The sequence below is a fragment of the Pygocentrus nattereri genome, chromosome 13 (genome assembly GCF_015220715.1).
Source record: "Pygocentrus nattereri isolate fPygNat1 chromosome 13, fPygNat1.pri, whole genome shotgun sequence".
In the NCBI taxonomy this organism is placed as follows: domain Eukaryota; kingdom Metazoa; phylum Chordata; class Actinopteri; order Characiformes; family Serrasalmidae; genus Pygocentrus; species Pygocentrus nattereri.
The window spans coordinates 36,275,921-36,288,429 of record NC_051223.1 but is presented as its reverse complement, the minus strand read 5'-3'; the positions used below and the strand labels follow the sequence as shown (position 1 = coordinate 36,288,429).

At 38.9% G+C, this 12,509-nt stretch overlaps 1 protein-coding gene across 1 annotated transcript in view; it reads left to right on the top strand.

The window, feature by feature from the left end:
• The window catches only part of zgc:165653 (uncharacterized protein LOC100006671 homolog), a 45,031-nt gene that overhangs the window by 20,813 nt on the left and 11,709 nt on the right, over positions 1–12,509 (top strand). Inside the window, exons 9-13 of the mRNA XM_017715324.2 lie at positions 1,778–1,870; positions 2,191–2,421; positions 4,127–4,274; positions 5,133–5,283; positions 12,102–12,210. Coding sequence (XP_017570813.1) covers positions 1,778–1,870; positions 2,191–2,421; positions 4,127–4,274; positions 5,133–5,283; positions 12,102–12,210 — 732 coding nt within the window. The remainder of the gene's footprint in view (positions 1–1,777; positions 1,871–2,190; positions 2,422–4,126; positions 4,275–5,132; positions 5,284–12,101; positions 12,211–12,509) is intronic.

Below are 12,509 nucleotides of genomic sequence, written 5' to 3'. Positions count from 1 at the left end.
AAATTTTGACTGTACTAAACTTTACACTATAAGGTAACAGAATATAAGGATTTGTTAGTAGATTATTGTTCACCTTTATAACCTTGCTTCCAAAAGAAGTTGGGACGCTGTGCAAAATGTGCATAAACGCAAAATGCAATGATGTCAAAATCACTTAAACCCTATAATTAATTGAAAATAGTACAAACATATCAAATGTTGAAACCGAGACGTTTTATTGTTTTTTGAAAAAATATATTCCCATTTTAAATGTGATGCCTGCAGCGTGCTCAAAGTTGGGACAGGGGCCTGTTTACCACTGTGCTTCATTACCCCTTCTTTTAACAACATTCTGCAAGTGTTTGGGATCTGAGGGGACCAACTGTTTTTCCATTCTGGCTTGATATAGGATTTCAGATGCTCAACACTTTAGTGTCTCTTTAGTCTGATTTGTTTTTTTTAATGCATCAAATGTTTTCAGTAAGTAACAGGTCTGTTGTTGTTGCTGCTGGATGCCTAAATTTCCTTCGGGATCAATAAAGTATCTATCTGTCTATCTATCTATCTATCTGGACTGCAAGCAGGCCAATTTAGCACCCAAACTCTTTTACTACACAATCATGCTGTCGTAATGTGTCCAGAACGTGGTTTGACACTGTCTTCCTGAAAAAGACGTCATCTGGATGGCAGCATATGTCCCTCTAAAAGCTGTATACATCATTCAGCATAAAGGGATCCTTAACAAATGCACAAACCATCCATGCCATGTGTACTAATGCACCCCATCCCGTCATGGATGCTGGCTTTTAAACTGTGTGTGTATAACAAGCCTCTCCTCTTTAGCTTGGAGGATGCGGTGTCTATGATTTCCAAAAACAATTTCAAATTGGACCACAGAACCTTTTTCTACTTCGCCTCAGTCCATCTTAAACAAGATGAGGCCCTGAGAAGGTGGTGGTGTTTCTGGATCTCGTTTATACACGGTTTCTTCTTTGCACGGTGGAGTTTTAACTTGCTTTTGTAAACAAAATGTTTTCATAGACAGTGGTTTTTAAAAGTGTTCCTGAGCCCATGCAGTGGGATCCACTACAAAACTGTGGCTGTTTTTAATGTAATGCTGCCTGAAGGCCCAAAGATCATGGATTTTCAGCCTTATCCCTTACACACAGAGATTTCTCCAGATTCTCTGAATATATATTGATTATATTGATACTAGGTACCATAGAAGATTAAATCCACAAGTTCTTTGCTATTTAAAATGTTGTTCTTGAATTGTTGCTGTGCCGTCTTTCATAGAGTGGTGAACCCCTCCACGTCTTTATGGCTGAAAGACTCCGCCTCTCTGAGATGCTTGTTTTATACCCAAATATTAGTTGTGGCATTTTCCACCAGGTGTTTTTTAGCATTACACAGCTTTGTCTTTTGTTTCCTCTGTCCCAACTTTTTTGAACATGTTGCAGTCATCAAATTCATAATAAACATGTATTTAAAATTTTTTTTTTCCTGTGACTTTGTATGAATATGAACCATAACAACATAAACATCAGATCTGAGCAAAAATCATAATTGATGAGGCCTATCATCTAAACGATCTGTACCCAGTGGATGAAGTCACATTTGTGTAATATATTTCATGCCAATATAGAGAAAAAAAAATTCTGAATTGTACCAGAAGAATCAAATCACGGTCATATTGGAAACAGATTTCATGACTCATCAAATTTTGTCGGGATGAACTGAATTCCACTAGAGAGATTTAAACCCTGACAGCGTGTCTTTTTCCCTGCTGTCTCTGAAGGCGGAGACTGCTGCTAATAGGATCTGTAAGGTCCTGGGGGTCAATCAGGAGAACGAGAAGCTCATGGAAGACTATGAGAAACTGGCCAGTGAGGTGAGACACACGGGCTTTATATTATACGAGAATTTACAGCAGCACTTCAGCTACTGCTGCTCTTTCCTCTTATCACACTACAGCTGTATAACAGCTCTCAGCAGGTCTGGTTCTCACTGTGTGTGATATAAGCAGTCACTCAGGACCCCAAAGCCCCCAAGGACCCCATATATAGAGCTTTTTTGTTGTTGTTTTTGTATCATTTCTTAATACAAGTGATTGGGCAGCAGGATTTTGTGTAGTGCCCCTAAATGACAACCCTGATTGCAGGAGCTTTTAGTCTTCATCTGTTGTCCTGACTTTACTTCACCCACCTCTAGCTCCTGGAATGGATCTGCCGCACCACCCCATGGCTGGAGAACCGCACTCCTGAGACCACCATGGCGGCCATGAGGAAGAAGCTGGAGGATTATCGTGACTACCGCCGCATGCACAAGCCCCCCAAAGTGCAGGAGAAGTGCCAGCTGGAGATCAGCTTCAATACCCTGCAGACCAAACTGCGCATCAGCAACAGACCCGCTTTCATGCCCTCTGAGGGCAAGATGGTGTCGGTGAGACCCTTAGGCGGGATTACATGGTGAAACGTTCATGCAACTAAGTTTCATCTTCTGAGTTGCATTCAACTTCAGTTCCATGCAACTCCATGATATGGACCCTTTAAAGAACTTCCACAGAACGTAGAGATTCTAGGAAGTGACATTAATTGGTAAAGAACCTTTTATGCTATGTGTTCTTCACACACATCCATTTTTCCAACATGATTCTTTAGGGACCTAAAAGTGGTTCTTCTCAAAGAACCATTTGTAGCACTTATTTCCAAGAGGGAGGATTAAAAATAGCTGTTTTTAAATGATGAGGAAACCTCTGCTGGGATCTTTTATTACCTAATATTTACTTATTATTATTATTACATATTGTTATTGGGTCATTCTCCATTTAGATGGGAAACGAAGTCACAAAGGTTGCAGGGCTTAAAAAGATTTTAAAAAGACTTAAAAAGACTTTAAAAAGCTTCAAATACTAGGCACAGCTCCAGAAGTTAGTATGTACATTTACACAGTTGACCTAAGATTAAATAACACATCTCTTATAATTTCTCTGATTTTTCTTTAATAGTCGATCTGCATCTGTAAAACAGCTCATTACAAAACCAGCTTTCAACATTTGAGAAACCATTTTTAATATAAAACAGTATTTTTAAGAGGTTTAAGTTAGAAATTTGTATAAAACAGATTGATGTCTACTTTTTATATCTTTAACATTAACATTTAAAAAATATGTATTTTATTTTTAAAAATTCATTTTTCACAGAGATTTTGGTCACTGCTGTTATCAGGACTCTTATCACATTTAACACAGTATTTTCTGCTCTATTAAACTGCTACTTTGAGTCGAGGCTCATCGGAAAGGAAGCATCTCATGGCATGAGAAGGCTAGTCACTCGCTCTATTTCATTAATTTATTAATAATTTAGTTTATCAGGCAGCACAAAACTTCTGTGTCACTGGTGTCATGTGCTTTAATGGCTGGCTAATTAAAAATTTTGTCAAATAATTCCAAATATAATTTTTATTACTGATTTTAAACAGTTGCACAAGCTCATCTGACGGTCAACGTGTCAGCCAATTTAAAAATCCTCAGTTTTAACCAGAATGTCAGTGGAGTCACTGGTGTTACACCATATTCATACAGCACCAGTGACTGTAAAATATGCTTGGAATTAAGCACATATGATAATAGATGTTAATGGACATATTAAGATAAATAAATATAAATAATATAGTATAAATATTTAGTTTTGGGATGAAACAACTAGATTTTTAGAAATGAATTCCCACTCCAGATGGAGAATGTCCCAGATTCATCCCCTCAGGGAAGGGTTCCGAAACACAACTCATGTTCTTTCACATGTTGCATGCAATTGCACATTTCCACCAGAGAAGTCTCCAAATCGGCAAAACAAAATAAGAGTAATATTTCTAGACTTGCTATTGTTGAACAAATAACCCCCCTCTGTTACCGCCAGCTAATGTCAACTGAATGGTTATTAATATGTTCATTAAATGTCATCATTGGTGCAGTTACCATCACACATCTAAAACCAGACTTCTGAGCACCACTTAGCAGATTCCTGCTCTTCCAAACTGTTTTACATATTGGTATTATTGTTTATTACTTATGCAAATAAGACATTGCGTCTCCAGACATCTGGCAGTCAGTGTGAGGCTGTTCTCTGTTGTGTTCTTGCTCCTGTAGGATATTACAGGTGCCTGGCAGGGTCTGGAGCAGGCAGAGAAAGGCTACGAGGAGTGGCTCCTAACCGAGATCCGTCGGCTGGAGCGTGTCGAGCACTTGGCTGAGAAGTTCCGGCAGAAGGCTTCCACCCACGAGGCTTGGGCCAAAGGTTAGAGTCTATATTTTTTAATGCATTGTAAATGATGACTACAACAGACATTTGTTTGGTATCCAAAACCACCAGTGAACATATGTGGGTCTTCTGAACTTTTATGTGTGATGTTGATGTTGGTAAAATAAAGATACATCTGAAAAAATGCATTTTCTTTAGGGTCTCCACCATGAATGGATTAAAAAATAATAATAAGCCAAAACCTTCTGATAACTGTCTAAAACAGTGTCTGAGACATCAGGCAGCGTATTAATAATCATTTCATGTACTACCGTTTCTGTGAGGGAGCTTTTACAGACATTCAGCTTTTCAAACATCTGGTTCCTGTCCAAAACTTTTCAAAAATCAGTGGCATTCCCTAACAGACGAAGAGCAGTGGTAAACATGCTACTGTCCCAACATTTTTGGAAAGTAATGCAGGCATTAAATGTAGATTCAGTGTATATTTACACAAATACATGAAATAAAATAAAGTTCATATGGTAAAACTTTAGATGTAGTGTTTTTGTTCTGTTTTCAATTTAATACAGATCAAATAGAATTGACGAATCAATGTTTTCTGGTTTTGTTAGCATTTCACACTCTGTCCTAACTTTTTTGGAATTGAGGTTTGTAATTATGCTGTTATTTAAGGTGTATTGTTTTGTCTTTCTAGGGTTTATCTTCTTTTGTAAAGTATAACTGTAATAATGTATTATTATTATTATTATTATTATTATTATTATTATTATGTTTAAACAGATAAACGAGGCTGATGTCTCTATATTCTCAGCCTTCTCTACCAGCAGATATCAGTACGTCTCATTATTCTCCACTGATATCTCGATTGCATTCCTCAGTGTTTGTGTGTTGCAGGTAAGGACGAGCTCCTGATGCTGAAGGACTATGAGGCTGCCTCTCTGGCCGAGGTGCGCGCGTTGCTACGGAAACATGAGGCCTTTGAGAGTGACCTGGCAGCACATCAGGACAGAGTGGAGCAAATAGCAGCTATCGCTCAGGAGCTCAAGTACGACCAGCACTCCTCCAGCACTTATAATCAATTAAATCAGTGTTTGCATTGCACCTCACAAACAAGAGTAATTCAAGAGTAAATCTACACCAGGGGTGCCAAGCCCTGGTCCTGGAGATCTACCACCCTGCAGAGTTTAGCTCCAACCCTAATCTAACACACCTGATCCAGGTAATCAAGACCTTCAGCAGCATTTGACTATGTGAGCCAGGTGTGTTGGATCTGAATTCTCCAGGGCGGTAGGACCAGAATTGAGCATCCCTGATCTACACAGTTAAGACAACCAGTTCTCAAGCTTTAAGAGCTTATATGTTATATATGAAATAATAGCCTTAAAATGTAGTAAGCTAAATAAAAACACCGTGCTGCTGCCAAACCAGGTATAGTTAGGCAGCCAAGTTCACTCATAGGATCCATAAAGAATAATGTAATATACAGTCAAACTAGTGGATAAGAGGATAACACATCCTCTACAGTGAACACACTTAAATATGACATCTTCTGTTCAAATTTTAAGGCTCAGTTTCTTATTTGTTGGTGGAGCAAACAGGAGCAATAAGCAGGAAAAACAAAAAACACAAGTAAAACAAACAAGAAAAAAAGAGAACTGAGAGGCAAAACTACAGCAACAACATAACAATGAAACTACAACTGCTGTATGAACAATCCAGGACAAACATTTACACACATTCACATTCAGTGCCAAGCAAAGACATGACTGAAAACAAAGGGTGTGTCTGTGTTTGTGTGTGTATATATATATATATACATATATACATATACATACACACACACACACACACACACACACACACACACATATATATATATATATATATATATATATATATATATATATATGTATGTATGTATGTATGTATGTATGTATGTAAAAGAAGAAAGGAAGAAAACGTTTCTCTCAAAAATCTCCATTTTTGATATTGTTCAATTTTTGGCATAATTTGGAAATACCAGTTGGCCTTTATATTGTATGTAAATTTCATGATGAATGGACTAAAGAAACTGACTCTGTGTGTGTGTGTGTGTGTGTGTGTGTGTGTGTATGTATGTGTGTGTGTGTGTCTGTGTGTGTGTGTGTGTATGTGTGTATATGTGTGTGTATAGCCCTTGGTCACACCCCTAACCTTTTTTTGTTGTTTTTTTGTTTTTGACATAACGTGAAAATGCCTGTTGCTCTTTACATTGTGTGTGAATTTCATGATGGATGGACTAAAAGAAACGGCCCAGAATGACTTGGAAAAAAGTCTGGTTCCACTGACTTACATTAAAAGTAAAGCAAGATTTTTCCTTCTGCTGTAAAGTTACTATTGTGGAGATTGAGGTTTTCATCCGACAACAGCGATATTAAAGTAACATAATATACACCAACATACTAAAACAAAATCAAATCATAAAATGTAAATGTGCCATAATTATTGGACAGGTCACATTTTATGTTTGTTTTTCACAGTGTGTTACATTTAGCAAATAAATGATAGTATAGTGTACTAAAAATATGTGTTCTCTGTAGAGGATGTGTTCACTATTTTCACAAATCAACACAGTGTCATTTCACCAGGGGTGCACGTACTTACAACATAACAAAATGAGAAGCACATTTAATAGAACTTTTAATGTATAATCACGTAACAAGATTTTTTTCCAAGCAATTTTGGAGCATTTTTTATTTACGTTTATGGCACCTGGCAGACACTCTTACCCAGAACAACTTACAGTTTGATCATTTTACACAGGTAGGTGAAGGCAGTGTTAGGAGTCTTGCCCAAGGACTCTTATTAGTATAGTGTAGGGTGTTTACCCAGGTGGGGAATTTAACCCCAGTCTGCAGCATAGAAGGCAGAGGTGTTACCCACTACACTAACCAACCACGACCAACCTCTTTATTATTCCATTCATTCTGAAATGTTCACACAGCGTAAAGGACAGCAGGTATTTGTTTAATGAAAAAAGTGAGCATATATATTATTGCTGTACAAAGAAAATCTCCATGTATTTTGGTGATTTTTATTTTTCTACGTCATCTCAACACACACCAACTGTCCTTTACCCTATGTGAAAATGTCATGATGAATGGGCCAATAGAAATGCTCTAAAATCACTTGCAATAGAATTGCTTTACATTAACTTACATTGAAAGGTAAGGAGGTTTTTCCCTCTCCTGTAAAGTTACTATTTTGAAGATACTTGTTCTTCTTGTACAGCAACAAAGTGTAAAATAATTATTATAACACACACAAAAAGTAGCAGTTCAGTATGTTAAGCGCTTCGCGGCTCTGAGCCTGAGCTGAAAGTCATTTGCAGACGACAGGACTTTCATTTAAACCCTACTCTGATCTCGTTACCTGCGCTGCCTTGGCAATGATGACTTTTAACAGTCACTGTCAAGCTCTGGGCGAGAAGGGAAAGTGCTACAGCTACCGCTGATCAGCTCTGTAACCTGATCATACTGTCTTAGAATAAAACAAACAGTCATGAGCTCAAACAGTCATAAACAGAATAGAGCCACATGACACCATCTGGAGGTTCCAGCCAGGCAGTGAAGTTCCTCTCAACGGTTTGTGTTCATGCTCTTCAGGGGTTTTTCAGTCTTCTGGGAAGCTTTCTGGATTTTGGAGCGTGTCTGTCATCTGACATCTCAGCACCTTCAGGCAGGGAACATAATTGGACCATAAATGTTCCACTGAAATGATATTTTCCAAGTTGTACTGACTCCACATCCCCCGTCTCGTCTCCAGGCTTTTTATTTTAGTGTTCTGTTTAAAACGATCAAATATGTAATTTTCACCTGGGAAAACTTTTATGGACCTTAAAAGCGCTGTTGTACCTTTCAGGGAACATTTACATGGTTTTTAGCTTAATAAATGAAAAATGTCCCTGAACAGAACCTCTATGTCTAACAGTGTAATGTAGTTCATTTGACGGGGCAAATAAATTGTTCTAGATGGGGCTGTAAGTGCACCGGGACACCTGTTGGTTTCCTTCGTTCTCAGAGCCATGCTTCCAACTGCAAACACGCACACACCCGCACACACACAGGCTCAAGGACATATATTTACCCGTCTATTTATGGACGCTTTGTTGTGGGTATGCCATACCTTTCTGCTCGTACGTCTGAGTTTAAGTCCTGCTGTTTCGCTCTCCACATTGCGCGGCTGTCGCTGTTGCTGCTCTTAGCGCTTTCAAACCATTAAAGATAAAATTTTTTATAATGCACATCAAAGTTTTTGCTATTATTTAGAACAGTTTGCGCTGTGTATGAAAGGTTGGTACTAGGAAAGACATTTCCCCTGACTTTAGACTTTTTGAGTCATTCAGCTAAACTACATCATTTTCCAGCATTACAGATTATTATGCTACATTAAATCCTTAAAACTCATAGAGGTAATTATCCAACATTACAGATTATTATGCTACATCAAGACTTTAAAAGTCATGGAGGTTCATGACCTGAGTGACTCTTTCCAGTTGCTTTTTGTTTTGCTTTCGCTGTTGTCGGTAGAAAACCTTGATCTCTAAAATGGGAACTTTACAGGAGAAGGAAAAAAACGTCTTTACTTTTAATGTAAGTCAATGGACCCAGAGTTTTTTCCAAGTCATTTTGGGTTGATTTTTTTGGTCTATTCATCATGAAATTTACACACAATGTAAAGAACAACAGGCATTTTCACATTATGCCAACCTGAAAAAACAGCAAAAAATGGAGATACGAGGTTTTGTCCCAACGGCAGCGATTGATGGTCATGATTAAATAGGCATGGGAGTGAGATAATGAAGTCATGGCCATGACTTAGTAAGGTGTGGAAATGAGATAATTAAGCTGTGGCTTAAGACATGGGAATGAGATAAATTAGCCTTGACCACAGCTTAATAAGGCGTGACCCTACTAAGTCATGACCACGCTTTATTTTTATTTATATGGGATGTCACCAGCAGGGCTCCATATGTTTCTGTTGGTCTCTTAACCAAAAGGCAGCTGGTGTGCTCGAATGATTAAAATCTGGAAAAAAACAATACGATATTTGTATTTGTAACAAAAATTACACAGAAGCCAAAATAGCTAAATGAATTATCACATTTTTATGTGTCCACAAAGGCTTTGCCTTTATTAGAGCTTCCATTCTTTACAGGAGACTCACTTTCAGTTGCTCAAAGAATCTGCAGACACACCTCCGAAGTTCAGTCTTAGAAGTCGGTTACGTTTTCTGCTTCTCACCATCCCAGTAATCCAAACACATTTGGTGATGTTGAGGTCTGGACTCTGGGGTGGTCCGTGCATTCTTCTGCTGTCTGTCTCATTTTCCCAGTAGCGGCTTCTTGACAGCTGCACATCCGTTAGACCCGTAGTCTTTTTTGGAAGGTGAGAACCAGACTGAACTTTGGAGGTGTGCAAAAATATCCCTGAAGATAATTCTTATTATTTGAAATAATTGAAAGGCTTGTCTCAAACTTGTGCACAGTACTATATATATATATATATTATATACTCTATATAATAATAATAACAATAATAAACTATGTTTATGGCAGGGGGAGCATTAATGGTGTTCTCTTTTGGGGTCTGGTTTGACCCACAGTAAGCCAGGTGCCCTTGAATTGTCCACACTGGTTTCTGTGTGTGTGTGTGTGTGTGTGTGTGTGTGTGTGTCTAATTCTGGTCACTGAGCCCAGAGAGAAATGCGTTTGGCAGTGTGACACAATGTTAGGGTTCAGGGTGCACTAAACATGCACTAAATCAATGGCCAGTTCAGATGTCAGTTTAAAAGAAGAGTGGGCATCAGACAGACCCCTCTGTGTGTGTATGTGAATGTGAATGTCATTCTGACTTTGAAAATGGCTTCTTCACCAAAACAACATGTTTCATTTTTTTTTTAATTAACACAATAAAACTATTTCTTTTTAGTTCCCAGGGTTAGATTTAGGATTAGGCTCAGAAAATGAGTATTATACAAACAGGGTGATTCAAAAAGATTCATCCAATTTCAAAATGATTTTCACTTGTAAATTAATACAGATCAATACAGTAAATTGTAAATGGTTTATATGAGCAAACAGTTTGTGTAAATTTACAAGGACTCAGTCTGAACCTCCTCCAGCTTTACGGACAACATCAACGCAATAGTCAAATTCATCCCATAGTCGATTGAGCATGTTGGGTGTCGCTGCACTCACGGCTCTTGACCTCTCATTTTTAACAGTGAGAAAAAGCCCAAGGCAATCAGCCCCCCAACCCCCCCCCCCTCCCTCCCTCTCTCTCTCTCTCTCTCTCTGTGCTGTAATAACAGCCTATGCTATCAGCAGGGTGTGTTAAGTTAAAGTGGCTCACTGTTGAGCTGCTGGCAGCTGAACTTTGGCCATGAGGTGATCAGTGTGTCAGGGGCTCTGTGTGATTTATGGTCCATGTGCCCTGCACTTTAGCTTACCACAAACACACACACATGGACCGACATCACTCCAGCGGATCTTGGAAGGTCAAGCTGTCCGGCAGGGGCTGCCAAAACAGCACTAAGTGTTTTCTAGTCCAATCCACACTGTGTTTTAACCCTTTTCACCACAGATTTTTCTGTACCATTGATGAAATACAAAGTATTTAATTGGAAATGTGTTTTTCAAAACGGTCTAAAAACTGTTCTGTGACATAAAATGGACATTTTTTTCACTCCAATCATTTTTTAAAATTCATTTTTATTCAATACAATTTTCATGATTGTTATGTTTAAATCCTAAGTGTGTTGTAGAAATGCTCTTTATTTTGTTGTAAAGTTTTGGTTGGAAACAAAAAGCTTAACCCTTGTGTGGTGTTCAGGTCTGTGGGACCCGTTTTCAATGTTGACCAAAAGAAAAAATGATGTGATTTATTATTATTTCACCCACCCTCTGTTCACCCACACATTTATATTACACATGTTGTGTTGGGCTGAACCCACGTAGTAAAAGTGTGGAGGTGGCCTCCTACATGGCCTGCTGTTTGTGTGTGTGTGTGAGGGTGTGTACAACATGAACAGGCTGCTGACTGGCTACAGCTGCTAAAGGAGAACCCTACGCTGGACAATTGTGATATTTTAGATTATGATATTTGTGGTATCTAGGTGGAGCTTCCTCATTGATTAGGGCTTTAGGAGCTAATCTGAAGGCATGAAGAGTCAGATTAAGCGCTAACACAGTTAGGAACTGACAGCGGAATCAACTAATCACGTTTTGATTTACAATGAGTACGACCAATTTCACGAGGAACAACCATCACTCTAGGCCTTCTGGAAGTTCTACAGACGTCACTGGCTGTGAATACGAGTCGTAACCTAACCTGGTTTCAGTCAGTTGTTAGAAGTGGAAAACAGCAGCAGCTCTGTGTCAGAATGAAAGATCTCCACAAGGGGGAGCCGTTGTTACTCAAATAGCTTCAGAAGCTTCATAAGAGCAGTGCTTCACATCAATAGCTACCTTTCCTTCAGCTTAATAGGCAAGTGGTAAAATTAATATGTAAAAAAAGTTTGTGTTTTTTTTGTAACTTCTCATAACCTACTGATGGGGTTTTTTGCCACATAGAGCTGATGGAGTGCTTTCAGTTTAGATAGGCTGAGTACCTCTTTCTGTAAGAGCTGAAAAGCATCGCTTTTGAAAATGCTTTCATGTCCTCCTCAGTCCTCCAGCTCTGTCTCTCTGCTGCTTGTTTTTTTATTGTAAGAGGCACGTGAGAGAAATTTAACACATGGCACTAAAAAAATGCATAAATGTGATGAGGCAAATTAGACACAGATGTAATCTGCATGCTTGTTCTTGTGTGTGTTTGTCCACAGTGAGCTGGATTATCACGCTTCAGCAGCCATCAATGAGCGCTGTCAGAGGATCTGCGATCAGTGGGACCAGCTGGGAACTCTGACTCAGAAACGCAGGGAGGCACTGGAGGTAACACACACAAACACACATTAGAGCTGTGCTAGTGACCTGAGCCTGATGGAGGGTGGACATCACATACGACATCAGGCTCTGGTCAGTCTTTCTCTCTCTATCACTCTCTTGTAACATTAGCCACATTCTGAATAGCTCTGGAGTTTGAGGAGTGGATGAACGCACCTTAAATTAAGCCATGTGTATTGAGAGGGATGTGTTGGGTTGGTAAAAGCTCACAGCAGGTCTTTCCTCTTCTTTGTAAAGTATTTCTGCAGTGGCAGCATCTGAACAGAGGAGGGAAGATGCTGTTCTTT